General features: G+C 38.6%; 1 protein-coding gene across 1 annotated transcript; it reads right to left on the bottom strand.

Moving 5' to 3' along the window:
- Window positions 1-1524: 1524 nt before the first annotated feature.
- Window positions 1525-18772, bottom strand: LOC139716922 (uncharacterized). The gene is made up of 12 exons (XM_071628444.1): window positions 18685-18772; window positions 12959-13070; window positions 11472-11564; window positions 10303-10367; window positions 8857-8994; window positions 7862-8003; window positions 7264-7440; window positions 6654-6749; window positions 5898-5970; window positions 5033-5174; window positions 3733-3893; window positions 1525-1907 (listed from the first exon to the last, which is right to left on the bottom strand). Exons 2-12 carry the CDS (start codon window positions 13045-13047, stop codon window positions 1836-1838), a joined length of 1248 nt encoding a protein of 415 aa, XP_071484545.1. The 5' UTR covers window positions 13048-13070; window positions 18685-18772; the 3' UTR covers window positions 1525-1835.
- Window positions 18773-19194: the final 422 nt, after the last annotated feature.

The following is a 19194-nucleotide window of genomic DNA, read 5'->3' as shown; positions in this document are numbered from 1 at the left end:
AATCCCTGAGATTGCAGTTTCTGACAATGGTACGCAATTCAGTAGTGAGCAATTTCAACAGTTTGCTCAACAGTATCAATTCAGACATGTCACATCTTCACCTCACTTTCCCCAAAGCAATGGGAAGGCTGAAAAAACAGTGCAAATTGAAAAGAACCTCATGAAAAAAGCAAAGAAAGATGGCACAGATCCATATCTGGCATTGTTAGATTATCGTAACACGCCAATTGATGGACTAGATGCCAGCCCAACACAAATGCTTTTCCAAAGGAGAACAAGAACTACTCTTCCAACATCTAGAAAATTGTTAATGCCAAAGGTTGTAAAAAATGTCCAAGAGAAATTGGAAGTGAAACAACAAGCACAGAAAAAGTACTTTGATAGAGGTACAAAACAGCTCCCACCACTCAAAGAAGGAGAGAAAGTGAAGATGAGAATGCCAAACAAACTTTGGAAAGATTTAACAGTAGTAAAGAAAAGTACATTTCCTAGAAGCTATGTGGTAGAATGTGAAGGTAAACAATACCGTCGAAAAAGAAGTGACTTACGAACAGTTGCTGGTCATAGTAAGTATAAACCACAGAGTATGAGGAACAATGCTTCATATGACAATTCATACTCTGCAATGCGATCTGGTTGGAGATATGGGTCAGATTACTGTATTTCAAATTGTCACAATAATGATTGAACATGGAATTGACCTGGAACGAAATTACTATGATTTGGTTTTATTTTAATGTAAATACATGTAGAATACGTAGTAGGTTTAAGTTTAAGATTGTTTAACTGTATAAGAATTATGAAGTAATATCAGTTGTAATGATACGAATAGTGAACAGGTACATTAATGAAGAGTGATACTTATGATTACTTGTCAGTAACTTTATAATACTTTGGACAAGAAGTTACATGTAGTGAACACAAAAATTCCAAATAGTAACCCTTTCAGAATTTTGAGATATAATGTGAAAATTTAAAAAGTGAAAAAAAAAAGTCAATAGCAATTGCAGTAAGTTGAAAACAGTAGTATTTTACACATGATACTATGCCATTCAGTTCATGAGAATTTAAGTAGTGTTGAGTTTAATAATGTCAATAGTTAAATACATACAACTGAGATATTGATTAATTATTTCTGCTTAAACATTTATGACAGTGTGTATTTTGAAAAGGTAACTCATTATATTGTTATCACTTTGTGTAAATCTAAATTGGCACTTAGAAAATGTTTCATATCATTTCGCAAAAATGAAACTTGAAAAGAAACAAGTTTGCTTTTCCAAAAAAGGGAGATGTAATATATGTGTAGCGCAGTCTGCAAACCCAGACCAGCATAGCCCCAGCAACAATGCACATCTCTAGGAGATGCCCAATCACAGTTTATCAGTGCCAAATTAGATGCAGTTGCTAGGCACCTATTATGTAACATGTACCCCTGTGAGGAACCAAGAGAACCCTCTCATGTAGGCTGCAACATAAGCAGTTAACTTCACTTGCACTCCAGAAGTTGAGGAATATAGAAGCACTGAACATATATCTGCTTGTGTCCACGTGTCTTGGTTGTATGGCTGTCTGAACCCACATATATATTATATAGAGACAATCTTAACAGGAACCAAGTCATTACCCTCCAAAAAAACATGCAAACCCACCTACATCAAACTCAATCGTAATGAACAGCCTCCAAGATGATATTAAAGTCTGATTCAGAAAAGGTGGCAGTCCTCAAACTGCTGGGGTCATCCCTGTCAATCACTCAGCCGCTCATTGCTTGGGATTCCGTCTGGGGCTGAACAGTCCCTGTCCGTGGTATATAGTCCTGCCTGGTGGGTTGTTCAGCCGACACCCGCTTCTCTGTAGTCTTGCACAACTTCAGCCAATGTGGAAAATGCCTCCTCAAAGTCAGGCTTCATAAGAGAACAGAGAAATACACATGTTGAATAGACTGGATTACATGTGTTTTCAAAGAGACATTTTCCCTCTATGGACTTGGCAACTGCATTTTCCATCCATCTGTACATACTTAATACTCAACATATTTCAATAATAGGAATGCACTTTGCATGCATCAGTTGTTGCTGTGTTGGGCCAGTCTTGGGCAAGCTCTCTAGCCGTCTGGAAAAGCCTCTGTTATAAAAGTATGCCTAAAATTTGTTGGTAAACTGGTCTACTTGGCTAACAATGATACAGAAAAAAAAAATGTGAATAGCATCATTGGATGTGACAGTTTTACTATGTGTGGGGTAGGGGAGAGTATGGAGAGGGGTTTGGAAAGTAATATGGTGTGGGTAGGAGAGGCCACTGAAAGACAGGCATAGAATGTAGATTGTGCTTAGACAGTGATATTATAATTGGTGTGTAAAGAACACAACAGTATTCTTTGGGAATTTGCAGCTGCCACATACTGTATACAAGCATGTTCTCGCCGTTCTCAAGGGAATGCAACTTCAATCTCTTGCCTACCACACTGTGGGTATGAGATGTTGATTCACTTTGTAGTTTGTAAGTAATACATCTATTTAATATCATATCATATACTGGATGTCCCCAAAAAAGCGGAATGGTAGATTTTCAGTATCTTGCATCCTAAATGTGATATATTTTGGACATCATTAGAAAGAGCATCTTCCGCAGAAGACAATGATACCAAAATCATTAAATTTGGTTCAGTGCTTTTTATTCTACGCCAATTTCTGTAAATGCAGTCATTTTCAAATTTCGCCGGATTTTTCGCGACTTATGAGATAATAATTTGAGTGCGACACGCGATCCACACGGTGAGTATTGCGTAAGCTCGGTGATCCGTGTCAACAAAAGATACAGCTTTCACATTGGGCGTGGGCCAGGAAAAAAACAGTGTGTGTGTGTGTCTGTGCGCGCCAAATGTGAAAGCTGTATCTTTTGTTGACATGGATCAATGAGCTTACATAATTCATCGTATGGAACGCGTGTCCCACCCAGATTATTATCTCATAAGTTGCAAAACTCCAGCAAAATTTGAAAATGACTGCATTTACAGAAATTGGCGTAGAATAAAAAGCACTGAACCAAATTTAATGATTTTGGTATCATTGTCTTCTGCGGAAGATGCTCTTTCTAATGATGTCCAAAATATATCACTTTTAGGATGCAAGATACTGACAATCCACCGTTCCGCTTTTTTGGGGACACTCGGTATATGATATGATAATAAATAGATGTATTACTTACGAGCTATAAAATGAATCAACATCTCATACCCACAGTGTGGTAGGCAAGAGATTGAAGTTGCATTCCCTTGAGAACGGTGAGAACATGCTTGTATACAGTATGTAGCAGTTGCAAATTCCCAAAGATTACTGTCGTGTTCTTTACACACCAATTATAATATCACTGTCTAAGCACAATCTACAGTATGCCTGTCTTTCAGTTGCCTCTCCTACCCACACCATATTACTTTCCAAACCTCTCTCCATACTCACCCCCACCCCACACAGACATAGTAAAACTGTCACATCCAATGATGCTATTCACATTTTTTTTTTTCTGTATCATGCTTGCCAAGAACATGCTTGCCGAAATGTCGGGATTGGGTAGGCCCTTTTCAGGGCCACTCACATACTCCAGAAAGAATACGTGGTGCACCGTGAAGCCTTCTACCACCCATTGCATAGCAACCCTAAAATAACTGTGTTATCAAGATTATTTCATTACCATAGCTGAAGAAGATAAAATTAAGGAGCAATAGATCACCTCTTCACAGTTGTAGCGATGATACCAGTGGAGAAATGCCTTGGCTTCGTACATGGCTCTCGCTCTGTCTGTCACTCTCTGCATGAAGTCTGTGATATGTGTCGTGTTCATGCATGTTGTCATCGACGAGGAATCCTTACTCAAAATACCCTGTCTGTTGCCTAGACAACACAAAAACGTTATAACAGATGATGAATAGATGACATCCTTGGATTTAAAAGAAAAAAAAAACAATCACTGCTAAAAGAATTCTTGATTACGGCAATATTTTACATCACCACAAATGTATTGTGACAAGGGAAAATATGCTAATGTGTACTAAGACAGTAAAAAGTACCATTGTATGTTGCATACTGCTAAATCCAAGGCCTATTTTAAAATTCTCTCTCTCTTTTACACATTAATGGTCACACAGTGTAGTAATACAAACAGCTGACTACTGATGGAAGACAGTTTTATAATGCATTGGAGGTATTGGTATAATGTATCATGCTATGAAAGAGGAAAAACCAGTCCAAATATATACTAGTCTGATAAGAAAGAGAAAAATATTATGAGTTTGACGGTAAAAATTTGATAAAAATTGGGTGAAAAATAAGAAGTTATGGCATTTTGAAAATTCGCTCATTTTTCAGGCAACTGTTCCTGAACGGACAATACGAATATGCAAATGGAAACGTGAGCATGTCATACCCTCACAACTTGCCATGTGTTTCTACATAAATTTTGAAATTTCCAGTTTTTCATTCAAACGCAATTAAGCCCAAGGCTTAAATCCTGGTATATCCAATTGCTCACTATTTTGAAGTTATTCAATCAGGAATAACATCATATTTTAATGACAGAAACATTGAATTTTTGTCATTTTTGGTACAGGATCAATGGAAAATTGTGAGGTTATGACGTGGTTGACCCATTCATTTGCATATTCAAATCCACTGTACAAGAACTGTTTTGCAGAAATTAGCAAAACTTCAAAATGTCATAACTTCCTCATTTTTCACCCAATATCAATCCAATTTTTACTGTTGAACTTGCAAGATTTTACTCTTCTTTAGCAGACTAACTTGTATTTGGACTGGATTTCTCCTTTAAAATTACAATACAATGCACTGAGACTGATATGTTTACATACAGACACAGAAAGAGAGATGAGAGACAGATGCATACATATATCAATGACTGGCACAATCGCTTCGAAACATACTATAATGAGCCAAAGACATTAAGATTGTGATATGTTCATGTCCTGCAGTCTGCATGAAGTACTAAACCTTCCACAGCACTCCCAGTATCTCACCTATCCAGAAATCAATGGGGAACGGATTCCACTTGACATAATTGAAGGCCCCTCTCAGCTTCTTCTCCACAACTTGAAGGCTGCCAGCGAAAGAGTTGGATGTGTCTCCACGCACAGCAACCAGTGAAGAGAGGGCTGACAACTTGGGTCAGCAGCAAGAGTAATGTCAAGGCAACATTAACAGCAGCAGAAAGCAAAACATCTGTATGCACACAGGTGAAACGGTTCAGTCTATAATGCCCAAGCTTTCTTTTCAACTGAAATAGTTGCTCACTGTATGTAATGAAAAATATAATTTATGCATTGCATACTTATTACCCATGCATTGCATCAAAAGATATATTTATTAGCTTTTGGATTGCCCCATTGAGAATAAATCATGCATCCAGCCATTATGTCTGTGTGCTTCAGCCTTTGGTGAGTTTGGACGGATTGGAGCTGATACTGAAGTCACTTTCTGAGAGCAAAAACTGTATGAATACCGTCAGTCTCAGAAAAAGAATTCTGTCATTATAATCTTTACGTCCTGGTACTACAATAGCTGGTCATACTGCATTTTGAATAGAAAATACATAAATAATTAAAGGTGTAGGGTTTTGTGAAAACACTAATTTTTTATTCAATTCCTTATGACTTTTCACATTAGGGCCGACATTCACATTGATTTGTGAACATTCAAATACTGGAATTGGAGAAGACTTCACATTAGGTAAACTGGTAGATTAATTGTGCTGTGTCTACAACTACACAGTTCATTATGCTTGAACATGTGTAGAAATCTTGTCCCATCATAAAATTGATTATTCAGTAAAAATTATGCATATAAAATCTAAAATAATCAGCAAAAGGTTCTTTACAAGGATACCGGCTTTCCATCAGCATTGTAACGAACTGTATTCTGGATCAGGTTGGAGGCCATGGATTCCCATGTGGATTTGCTGGACGAAAAAAAAAAAACAAAGGGAAGAAAAGTAATCCAATGCAAAACTGCAAAACAACTTGTATACACATTATACAAAAGCAATGCAAATCCACAGCATCTAGCATAAGAAAGCACTGCGATAAAGCACTAAATTCTTGAGAATTCATTCATTCATCCATCTTAAGATTTCTTCAGTTTTATTTTCTGCCAAAGAGAGCCATGACAGGGGCAAGGAAAAACTCTTTGCACATGCACTAAAGATCATACAAATCTAGTATTTTATATTTTTCATACAGTGCCAAAATATAGCAAGATTATTTACAGAACTTCTCTTATTTGTAACCTGTTTATGTGAAGAATTCATATTTGAGACATGAATATTTACAATAAGAATATTTTAGACATTAAATAAAACAGATCTAGACAATCAATTATTAATAAAACAATACATACATCAGTTCCTGATCAAGGACATTGTACACCCACTACTGCTAGAAGCAACAAAGCAACATTATTTTATCTCTCGGTTTGTTTTTTACTTTTTAAATCAATTCTAACTAATGAAAAGGAGGAACATGTCACACATGTCACACCTATCACATCCCCCCCCCCCCAAAAAAAACAAAAAAAACACACTTCTAATCACAATGTGTTTTGTGACTTGCCCTTGAGCCATCCAAGCAGGGCTTTAATACCTACCTCTTTGTTATGTGGTTGACATGAAGGAACTTATACACGGGCATAGGTGCAACAGATCTCAGTAGCTCCCATGCCTCAGTCCCACACGAAATACCACTGGAAGAAATATCACACTGAAATTGTGAAATTTTCAGGATGAAATGTTTGCTCAATTCACAAGGTCCTGTCTTGAAAATATTGAATTACGTACAAAATATGACCAGAAAAAAGAAACCTACACTGCATATCACATCAGTTGGTTGTCTCGACAGCAAACAGCAATATCAATAGCCAATACACCTCTGCTTCTATACTATGATTATTGGAGCGGTTGTGTAAGCGCTACTGATTACCACCATATTTTGTCCGAGATTTGGTAAATCAGCTTTCCTGAAATACTGCATGGATACATGTTGTACCTTGATTCAATCAGGTAATGTCTAATTGTAATAACTTTCGAATTTAACGAAGGCTCTTAGAATTTAAGCACTACACATATGCACGGACCTTCTACTTTGAATATTTGGCATTGGACAGCTACCAACTGTCAAACTGCTCAACAGACTGCAGTGTGGCCATACATAGAATCCTGTACACATCTTCAAACATTGCAGGCTGAAAGACTTTTTACCTGGTTGTCATGTTACTGGAGATGGGACACAGTAGCCCTGCCAGTGAGTCTGAGATGTAGCCATTCATCATCTGGATGTTGACATTGGCTGCATCACGGGTCGCCTTGGTGACGTTCATGCCCTGCAACTGATGCAAGACTTCATCGTTGTGGAATAGAATGACACCATCTGCAAACCTGAAAGAAAGACAGTTTGTATTACGATAAGATTGCACATATCATAAAGTCAGAATAATTATCTTCTGTCCCCGGTAAGTTACAAAAATCAATGAAATTTTGTAGAGTCTGGTTACTAAACATACTACTGTTTTTTCCAAACAGAAAGATTTAAAATTTGTATCTTGCTACAGTGTATAGAGTTCAGCCAGAGAGGAAGCACCTGCACAGTAAAAACTGCCACCAAATATCATTCAAATTCTAGTCAATTGCTTCCAGTAATGCATACAATGCAGCAAGCTGCATACAGAATAACCGACTGCAAAGATGAAAGCTACAGTTGATATACTGGTAAATGCAGTATGTTCGTTTTCTGTGTTGACTGCTAGAGGAAAACATGAAAATCTATGACATGTGTCAGACGAGGGACAATTCAACTTACTTCTGCATCCAGGAAAGGCACATGAGGTTGTTGTAATGCTGTAAGGGACTCTCCCCGTGGCTGTGTGGGGCTACTGAAATGTCGAGGAGGTATGCCATTGGGTAGGCATCTCGAATCCCCTCACACAGCCGGGAACCAAAACCTGGGAAGCAGAAGAAACATTCAAAATTAAGCAATGCTCTCATTCAATAGAATACGCCCATCATAGCAAACCATAACTTGACACATCACACCTTGTACATTTCTTTGCTTTGAATTTTTCCCCCATATCATCTCTTTAACCCATTTAGCACGAGTTCCGAATATACTCCAGCAGGTGTCTATGGGAAATGTGTGTTGCAGCAAAATTAAACTGTCCGCAACGGGTTAAAATGTACCTATCTAACTTTTAAAATAAACCTTTTTTTTTAAGCTTTTATCCTCACATAATGACACACGAGCACAGGACATGAAAATGTGAAACCTCCCCAAACAAAAAAGAAACTGCACTTTGATATTTCACATGCAGCATCTTATACATTAATTTCAGCTCCATTTTTTTCTCTTTTACTTCATTATGTATCATTGTCACTTGACAGCACAGGTTAAACATACACTTTTTTTGTATAAGCTACATGTAAGCACAAAGTGCTAACCTCATCCTGTGCATCCTTCTTGAGGTAGGCAAATCCCCACCATCATCAATTCCATCCTTTTGTACTACTACATTGATTACTGTAAACCATCAATAGTTGTGCATGATTAATTTGTCACGCTGAGTGGTCAAAAACTATTTGCAGGTTGTTGAATTCACACTGTGCAATTGTCAACCCATTCACAATGTGCGGACAAAATTGTGAATACATTTTCGCTGGTTTTCAGAATTTGCACTAGCCAAAAGTTGCACGAAATACGCGAAAATTGATGTACAGTGAAAATTTCTTCATTTACAGTATCATCATCTTCTGTGGAACCTCTTCACAATCTTCACAAATTACATTACAATGACTGCTAACCTGAACCCGTTCCACCACTCAAACTGTGCATAATGACGGATCCACAGAAGCAGTCACATCGTTCTATCTCTCTCCTCATAGTCTCCAGGGTCTGCTCCACCAGGGCTGTGCTGGGATTTCTGGCTGTACCATGGTAACCTACACACAACAAACACATCAAGTACATGTCATTTGATTTATTTCATTTTTTTTCTCGACAAGATTGGACCCTGTCCCTCGGATAGGACATAAAATGGAGGTCCTGTGTATGAGAGAGTAACAACTCATGCACGTAAAAGATCCCCCTTCATTCATTAATCGCAAAGCGCAGGGTGTTTAACCCGGTGAAGTGGTCCCACCTCACATCCAACTCGACCCCATGGAAGACCAGCTTAACGTAGCTGAATATGGGCTATCCAGCCATCTTCTCAGATGGAAGTGAACAAACAAACAAACAAACAGACAAACAAACAGACGAACAAACAGACAAACAAACCCAATGTTACCAAGTGACAGTTATCATTGATTGTGAGATCAATGATAACTCTGATCGACTTATAATCCAGTCAACTAAAAGTTCTGGTTTTAAAAAGAGACTTAGAACTGATTTGAAGTTATAACTGACTTATCAACTAATGACTGATTTGGGAGAGGTATCATTGATTTCTGGGACTTTAATCAATTTGATAAAACGGGGCCCTGATGAGTCCTTATGGCTCTGTGGATAAAACAGAGACCCTCAATCTTGAGGCTTCTGGTTCAAGTCCACCAGCAGAAGTGGTAGTGTATAAAAGTCAAGCTATATCATTCCCATAAGGTTAATTCTTCCTAAGCTTAGCAGCCCCTTGAGTTTTACAGGGAAAGTATGTTGCCCAGATGTAAGAAATATTATTCCAAGAGTTCAGTTCCCTAACTTTCAGATTACTGCACTAACAATTAATGGCAGAATATCTAGGTTTTATCTAGACTTTCGTGGTATTTTGCTAATGGTGAAATCTGATATTAAAGCATATCTGTCAAATTTTGCACAAGAAATAATATCGATACTGAAATAACATATAATTATGATGGGAACAATGCCTTTAGAAAGCACAATCAAATTGCCTCAAGGCAATATAGTTAGGCATGATGGCTGACAGAAAAAGAAGTTCAAACCCCAGACCTCATGTACACCTCAGCATAGAGGCATACCATGTAACTGATATAATTACAGATCTATGGAAAAGACAGAGGGAGGGACAGACGAAAAGAAAAAACATCACAGTAAAAAAGGGATCACTTCATTAGTACCTTCCATTAAACTAATAGATAAATACATATATAAATGAAATAATAAATGAATATATGAATAAATTAATACTGGCTTGATGTGTCAATGGAATGAGCCAAGCATGCAAGCGAGTTTGTACCTCATGGCTAAAAGACTTCATCGGTGAAATCTACCAGGATGAAGGGATTGTTACTTACCCATTGCCCAGTTCATTCCTCTTCCCTGCTTGCTCAAGACTACATTGGTATCTCTGACAGGTAATCTGGGCACAATGGGGATTATGAAAATTATGAGGTTTTGTTCAGGTTGTGTAATCACCTTCCTTTACTTCACAATGAATTTATATTCATGAGGTAATTTTTAGAAATGTTTGTTATGACCTGGTAGAATAATAATGATGATGATAACAACAACAACAACAACAACAACAACAACAACAACAACATCAACAACAACAACAACAACAACGGATTATAGTTCACATTGCACTCATCTCAAAACACTATTTTTCTAAGCTGGTAACCTAAGCCCTTAAAACTGAACACGCATCATGGTAATCTCTGGATATTCTTATTCTCTCAAGTAAACTTGGAAACTAAAATGCCAAATAGTAGTAATGGTAATGTTTGTATACAAAAATACTCAAGATGAGTTGCTCTAATCAATAACATGTGATCATATTACAATAATCAAAAACAAAATCCAATGAAAAATATACTGAAATTTTCAGCATGTCTCTGTTCATTCAATGAGGATGCAAAAACAACCATAAATTCTTAGCTGCTAAGCTACTGGAGACAGGTAGGATTTTGGTACAATCCATCAAATTCAAGAAACCACAGAACTGTGGTTTGGCACTTCATCTTTTCAATATAATTTCTACTCTTCACTGCTAATGTTATCACATACTGTACGAGAAAAAAAGTAATATGAATTGTTTGTTGTTTGTATAGATCATTTGTTTAGTTGCAAAATTATAAAAAAATAGCATAAATTGCTACAGTTAAAATTTATTCTCAAATTTGCAACATATTTAGATGATCAAAGTTCCCAGTTTCTTTTTGTGCAATATCTAGTTCCATCCAGTCTTTCTCGATATCAGATATGCAGTGAAATTCACAGGCAAAAAATTACACAACAAGATCAGTGACAATTATGACCAAAATATCCCCATGGAGCTCTCCATGACATCCCCTCCCCCAACCCTCCCCCCCCCCCTCCCTGCTAAATTAACCCTTTTTGTGCCAATGACTTTGGACAGTGTATTAAACTCTTCTGTGTAACAAAGCAGCCTCAAAGCACACAGAGGATCAAGTAAAGGAGTAGCTCTGGGCAGGTCAACATCATGATCATTCCACTCACTCACATTTTGCTGTTTCTCACGAGGGATGTAATAACCTTCTTCTCGGTGTCCACATGGATGGATGGGAGCTTGTTGTCTCTCCTCCATAATGTTCTCCTGAAAATAAAAACAAAAACATACCCCTCCTGATGATCTGATGGCCACAATTGTAATCCTGCACTGAGCTACACACCTTTTACACTTGTAGATGCTTGATGTACATGTAATAACTTTACAAAAAAACAACTTTCAGGTGATAAAAGAATGTCTATTCTAATGGGGTTTGAAATCTTGATTTGAGTTTTTGACGTATGAGCTTCCTGACCTATCAATCAAACTTGCAAAGCATGAGACAGAAAGCACAGCAAAAGCAGACCAAATGACATTTCGCATGGTCTGTGGACTGAAGTAACTGTAGTGTTGAGCTTACAATGTTAGCACTGCATCCTCAATCATGTTTTGGAGGTTAAGCCTTCAAGGCTTGAAGTCCACACAACGAATTGAGCAAATCAAGATTCGAAAACACCTTGAGACCTTGATTTGCTAATAGAGATTCTCAAATCATAATGACAATAAATTGCTTTCAGGCACACAAAATATGGCAAGATTGGTGTCTTGGTATTAAGAATCACTACAACGTATTTTTCTAAAAGAGAATTGTGATTACCAGCTCAGACATTTTTCTACTGTCTGAAAGGGGGGTCAAGTCAATTGAGATATAACTTTATTCTAACTTACTCATGATAAAAGTGCTGAATCACCACAAATTAAATACCGGAGGGGTACATTCTTCATTTAGTTTGCCCCGTTCTCAAATCAGGCAATCAAGCCGACATACAACTGTACACACTTAATTAACGCTTGTCAAGGGCAGGTCCACACAATGGTCAGCTAGTTTGCTTGAGTTATAAAGAACAGAGTGAACTCATGACAAACAGAATGACTGAAGTGTTATTGACATTTGAACATAGATAAGGTGTGACATTTCAAAGCTATACCTCTTTTCACAAGAAAGTGATAATGAAAGAATTCATTAACACTAAACACTCTGATTGCTTTGTGTACACACACACACACACACACACACAAAATTATAACAAAAACGAACACTCCTACTTATTTATGTTTTGTTGAGTAATCTAACTACAACACTTCCCTACCTTCCCCCTCCCAAAGAGTGTTGTTGCTAGGTTGTTATCACAGCACTGAAAAAAAAAAATGAAGCTAACTTGATGGTTGCATTAACAATGAAACATGTAGCACTGTTTGTCTACCAATTCTAAAACGTTGGCATTATCCTGAAATACATTGTAGGTCCCCACTCCATTCACAACCATTCATTTTGACATGTGTTGTCATGTGTTTTGTCGGTGACTGCTATGCACCTCCATAGACTTTGCACATAGTGAAGACGCACATGCAGAACAAGAGGGGACCGATATCATGATTTAGCCAAAAACTTATGCACTATTGTCTATTACCAGCACCACTTATGACAACTGACGACTCACTTAGCTTCTTCATCTCTCAAAACTGTCTGCCAAAACTGCTGACCGAGTTGGTTTCCACATTGACCGATGTGAAGAAAGACAGTAGACATCACAAAAAGATTGACCTCACTTTCTGTGTAAAAAGCAATGATAAGAACACAATACATTACATAATTGCACAATTGTTCATTGCTCATCATTAAAAAAACAAACAACAGAAGATAGTTGCTCTTGTTGTTATAAATACTGAATTGCAAATCAAATTTACACTTTGTTGTAGAAATGGGCCCTCGGTCAACATTGCAAATCCTGCATTGACTTCATCCCATCTGCCCATATGGCTGGATGGCATCCATAGTTCCAATAATCCAGGGGGCGTTTCATCAACGAGTTCGTCGGAGGTTTTCACCGACAAATTTGCTATCAGCCAATCAGATGCAAGGATTTCAGTAGCTTTTAACAGTTGTCAGTGTAAATCACTGACAAAAAGTTTCATGAAACTGTCCCCTCGCTGGTGCAGTTACAGAACTTTCCATCAACGAAGTCTAGAACTACCGTACTAGACTATGTACATACAATTAAATAATCAATTAAAGTTAATATAGATCTAAATTACAATTAAATTTAACCATCTCATCTTGCTAGTCTCTACATCATGGCATTTATACATACAGGCAAAATACATAGAGTAGATCTAACTTTCGACATATGTGCCATGTGTAACTGCACCTCATTACAATAACGATACTAGGTTGGTGCCCGGCCTGGGTGCACGTCACGAGACCGACACCCACGAGTCATACAGCCCACAAGTCACACAGCTCACAAGTCATACAGCACATGAGTCTGACACTAAGCCAACAAGGCCCACGAGACCGACACATTACCGTTTATGCGCTGTGTTGTATCTGTCGAACTCGTACTGTGGGCTGTTTTTACGGAGTGTCGAACTCATGGGCTGTATGACTCGTGAGCTGTATGACTCATGGACCTGTTTTCAATGTCGAACTCTTGGGCTGTATGACTCGATCGTGGGTGTCGGTCTCGTGGGATAACCCCCCCCCCCCCCCCCCCCCCCCCCCCCCCGGCCCTGGCCTTGGTAGTACTGTAAAAGTGGAAATTTTCGCAGTGTTGAAATTGAATAAAAGCGCGAAAATAAAAGCATGCAAATATTTTTGCTTGCCATATGTTCCCGTGTGTGATGTCTTGATTCCGCGGAATTAAAGACACGTTAAACTCTTCTTACCCAGCGAAGCGCGAAAAATTAATCGCGGGAAAATATCCACTTTTACAGTACCCTCTGCAGTCTAGACTCGTGGGCTAAATTTATGTTACAGTCAATTATGCCGGATTGAGTTCCATTCTGTCCGGTATGGGTCTACCTGCTGTATGGGCGAGCGCGGGCGACACGACGCAGTGGGCTGGTACTGCATGCCAAAAAGAGAATCTTTGCCGAATCTTTCTACCACCACTTGAAGAAAATACAGTCAAACCTGCCTTAGCGGCCACCTGTCTATAGCGGCCACTGAAAAAATCCCCCGAGAGAAAAGCCCTGTTAAAGACCCTGTGTAAAGCGACCACCTGTTAACGCGGCCAGCGGCCACAAAGTTTGTTTCCCCGCAACCTGTCAACAGCGCCCACAGACCCGATGGAGCCGAAGCCGAGCCAATAATTCAGTGTGTTTTTCTGCTTTGTAGCGTGCCAGTTATTCCTTGACCTTGGCAACGTTCAGTGGTCGCCACCGCTGCATTCATCACTCATTCAGTTATAATACTTAACGACTGTAACATATACACATGCTGTACAACAATTTCATAATTTTATAGTAGGATACCGATTAGTTTACCGCAGAACTACCAAGTCTCACGCATTGTGAGTGAGACTCAAGCATGTAGGGTCTGTCTCACGATCTCACGCATGACACCCATTTTTCTCACGCACTGGGAGCATAGCTTAACGGATTATTAAAGTGAGAGTTGCAATTGAAGGTATATTCCCTTTTGTCTTTCAAAATAAGTAAAAAATATTTACTTAACCCTCTCGATACTGAAATCCCCATAGACTTAATACCCAGGCCCCCAGGTTCCCGTATGGAATGGGTTAAGTATGCACCAATTAAGAGCTAAAAATTGACTAAGTTCCCTACCGTAGGAGGACAAACACCCCCTCCCACACCCTCCCCTCGCTCAGTCGCTTCGCTCCCTTGCTCACACACATGCACGTGCGCCGGGATGCTGAGTCATGAAAATCTCACTCACAAAAATGTTTTGCACTTGGCATCTATAGGCGTGGTCAGACTTGCAAAAGATTGAGAAGTTTAAGGGCAATTCCGCAGTTAGGTGGACATGACATGGATAAAAGAAATGTGCCTCTTTATCTTACTCTTTAATTTAGGTACCAACTAATGCCATGGATGTTCACCAATCATTAAGGTCTTTCAAATTCAGTACATTTTATTTTTCGTATTTATTGATTTCGCGAGATCTAAAACCATCATTTAAAATGTACATGTGGGACTGGGGATGCTGAAATTCACTTAAATGCAAATTACAGTGGGTTCCTTTGAAATTTTTTCCTCAAAGTTTTGCTAATGGGTAAAAGATGAATACATTTGAATACTCCAGAAGTCATGTGACATTTTGTCAATTACAAAAGGGTGAAATGACCTGCGGAATTACTCCGGACAAATGTAATGTTACTATTCGTAACGTTACTAACCATGCTTTTGGGGGTCTGGCTAAAAAATAATTGGTCGAACTGCTAAAAAAATTTGTGTGAACATTTGTCATGATGCAATAATCAAAATTAGTGCAACACTTTGTTTGAAGTGACTTGAATTTTTGCACACTTTTTGTTACAAGACATTGATTTTTTTGTCATGTCCTTTTTTCATAACGTTACTAACCTGCCCTTTAAGTTGCCATAGCAATTCTAATATTTCATGGATTGTATTCATTCTTTTCTGTATCATAAACCTGGGAAGGATGAACATGTTTTTGACATAATTTTGACTTGAAATGAATAAATGGTAATTTAGTAGTAAAAATAAATATCTGAATTTGTTCAAATGTAACGTTACTAACCGCGGAATTGCCCTTAAGATCGCGATCTTTAAGATCTCAAAGTTTTGCCAGTGTGACCGCAAACTTCCCCCAAAACTTCTCGCGAAACTTCCCATATCAACTAGGGATTTTTCCCCCTCCCCCTCCAAACACTTTGATCTTTTGCCAGTGTAACCGCGAGAATCTGAAACTTTGCGATCTTTGTCACGTGACCAGTCCACCACCTGCGAGGCCATTGTCATGTACAGATGGGCATTGTTACGTCACAATAACTAGCCATTGGACGGCGCGTTCTTTGTTTTGTCTTGCGCGCGCGCACTGATGACCTGCCAGTGTGAACGCACGACAAAAGATCGAGAAGACTTCGCCATGTTTTGCCAGTCTGACCGCGCCTTATGTTACTGGCATTCCTCAATGCATGAAGCACTTGTGTGCACACGTACACACATACATATGTGTAAATGTAAGTACCTACAAGGCCTGGTCCCACTGCATTTACGGATGCAAAAAGTATGTAAAATGTAAAAAAAAATCTTGCCATCCGTTGGAAAACACTGTGTACCGGTACTCATCGCATACGTGTTTCATATGCTCTATCCATCGAGCATCCATCCGCTGTGATTTCACCCGCGCAAAAACTTTTAGAACGGATGAACTTTCCGCCATGTATGATGTGAATCCGCGACATACAAGCAACAAACATTGTATGTCCGTTATCATCCCTTAACGTCCGCTGTATCCTCTCTGCATCCTCTGGGTATGGTACATGGAACATCTATACATCATTAATACCTTGTAGCACGTATAGAAATAGAAAGGATGTAAGCATATGCATCTTGTATATAAAGTATTTAGAACGGACAAAGTGTTAGTTTCTGTTAGGCGTACGTGATGCATCCTGTTCATCCGCTCTGCATCCGCTCTGCATCCATTTCGCAATTATCTCCGGTAACCCTTTCGGAGCCGTCATCCACTTCTATGCACTAGGCTTCCGATGAACATCCATTTCAACATCCCCTCTAACGGTTACATACCCACGTTCGTTCTTTTTCTGTTCTGTTTTCGCCAATTTTTTTTTCAATTTCTGGAGCACAGTACGTATTTGTCCGTATGGGGTCGCTGCTGCGGTAACGATGATACATGACATGTGTAACATTACATGTAATGTTAGGCAATGCTCACAAAGTTGGATGATAACCCGTCTCTTGTGTAACATTGCATGTAATGTTAGGCAATGCTCACAAAGTTGGATGAATAGCGGCCACGACCACTTCATCCGTTTTCCTTGGGTGGCCGCTACAAACAGGTTTGACTGTATCCAATGTGGTAATCATGTAGAAATGCACACCTACCGTTCGCTTCGCCGTTTGTCAATCAAATTTTGTGCAGCTCTTGGAGATGCTAAATTCAACCATATCAGAGAGTTTTCATAGAATTAGAAAGCCGAAAAGGGAAGAAAAATGAGAAATCGGAGTTGAAAAGTACGTCGGTCGCGATCATAGTTCCGACGTAGTAAGCAGTGCATCGATTTCACAGAGAACGATGTCAACGATTATAATCGATTCTGGTAGTCTCTAATTAGCCGCTTACTAACAATATTAACACGACTTGTGCAATACGTGTGGGCCCTAGATCTATTTTCATTTTCGTATTTTTTCTCATTCTTTTCATTGCCACTATCATGTTTATCACTACTTAAATTATTGATACAGATTATTCATACCAGGATTTAGACGTCCTTCCTTTAGAAATTGTGGCAAGTATTTATAATTTTATCATGACAAAAGTTAATGATTTAATTTGAATAATGTTGAAGGGAAAAGAATGAGGTTGAAGGAAAAGTGGAAGAAAAGAGTAAGGCTATTAGAAGGAGGGAGAGAGAGAAAGAGAGAGAAAAGAAGATGAGGAGGAAGTTGAATTCGAAGGGGATTTGTTGTTTGTTTCTGGTGATGGTAAATGGTATTAAATTTATGTTTTTAATTGATAAGTTCAATTTATAGTATAAATTATTGTTTTTATGATAGTAACGCTATTCATTATTCCATTTCATTTTATTAATTATGTATACAAGAACTGCAACCCCAATATTTGCTTTTGTTTCGTAGTAAGGTCCATTTTATTATCTTTTATTGTTTTGTACACACATTATCCTCCCATCATTCAGTCAGCAAAATAAGTTGACAGATACAATGTTTGTATACAGTCAAACGCAGCACGCAGGAGAAAATTAACTAAAACAACAAAAAATAGACGCATCGAAATCTCTTTCTTAAACTTTTTACTGTTAAGCCGACGTAATTATTGTGGTTAAACACCAAACAAGCGGCTGTATCACAGACTATAACGATCGATCATCATTATTATATCGCTTTCCCCCATAATCGATCATCAATCATGCTACGCTGATACAGCCGTCGATCGGCGTACTTTTGAGTCAAAATTAGCTACTTTTCTTCTGTAATTGGCTATGAAATTTCATGAAACCATCAGATATGGTTCATCTTGACATTTCTGATAGCCACGAGAAGTTTTTATCGACAAATTAAGGAAGGAAATGGTAGGTGTGCATGGTGTGCATTTCTACATGATTTCTACATGATGGTAGTGACTAGTGTAACGTTAAATATTTTAGCAATCCCAATACAGAAAAAGGGGATATGATAGTATATCCTGTAGCAAAATCACCTCAATCGTCGACAATGCTCAGCCACTGCTCAACATGATGAAGAAATCATTGGCAACGGAGAATTACCGAGTTATATTTTGAGATACATATCGCTGACGACGGTATCCCTCGGCCTCGCTTGTGCTTCTTCGTCGCCTTTAGTTTACGTACAATCTAGCTGATCAACGTAACTCTCCCGATTTTACACGGCCGCTGGTGAAACGCAAGTGACTGCCGCCCTCTAGCGTTCAGCGGGGATAATCGAACCTGGGTCAGAAGCAAAAGTGTGCACCAGATCGTTGAATTTCAGTTCTAAAAATGAAAAAAGTCATTCTCTCGAATAAGAGACGCAATTGCCGAACTTTTCACAAAAAGTGTGCCTCAGATCGCTTTATTTCAATTCTAAATAAGCAAAAAGCTCCGTCGGATGTGGGAGGGGACACCCCTTCCCACACCCTCCCCCATCTACCTTGTACATACACAGTGATGATGCACACGCGGAATAAGAGCCAAATTCCGTGATTTAGCTT

The sequence above is a fragment of the Diadema antillarum genome, unplaced genomic scaffold (genome assembly GCF_040938485.1).
Source record: "Diadema antillarum isolate AM-2024a unplaced genomic scaffold, OU_Dant_1.0 scf00000071, whole genome shotgun sequence".
Taxonomy (NCBI): domain Eukaryota; kingdom Metazoa; phylum Echinodermata; class Echinoidea; order Diadematoida; family Diadematidae; genus Diadema; species Diadema antillarum.
The sequence above is the reverse complement of the archived record's forward strand: the minus strand, read 5'-3'. Positions and strand labels throughout refer to the sequence as shown.

Excerpts from the sequence above, each read along its gene's own strand:
- LOC139716922 (XM_071628444.1), bottom strand. The coding sequence starts at position 13,047 with ATGTCTACTGTCTTTCTTCACATCGGTCAATGTGGAAACCAACTCGGT. Across the intron at positions 7,441-7,861 it reads TGCCTTTCCTGGATGCAGAA|GTTTGCAGATGGTGTCATTC; the intron begins GTAAGTTGAATT and ends TCTTTCTTTCAG. Across the intron at positions 3,894-5,032 it reads CCCCATTGATTTCTGGATAG|GCAACAGACAGGGTATTTTG; the intron begins GTGAGATACTGG and ends TGTGTTGTCTAG.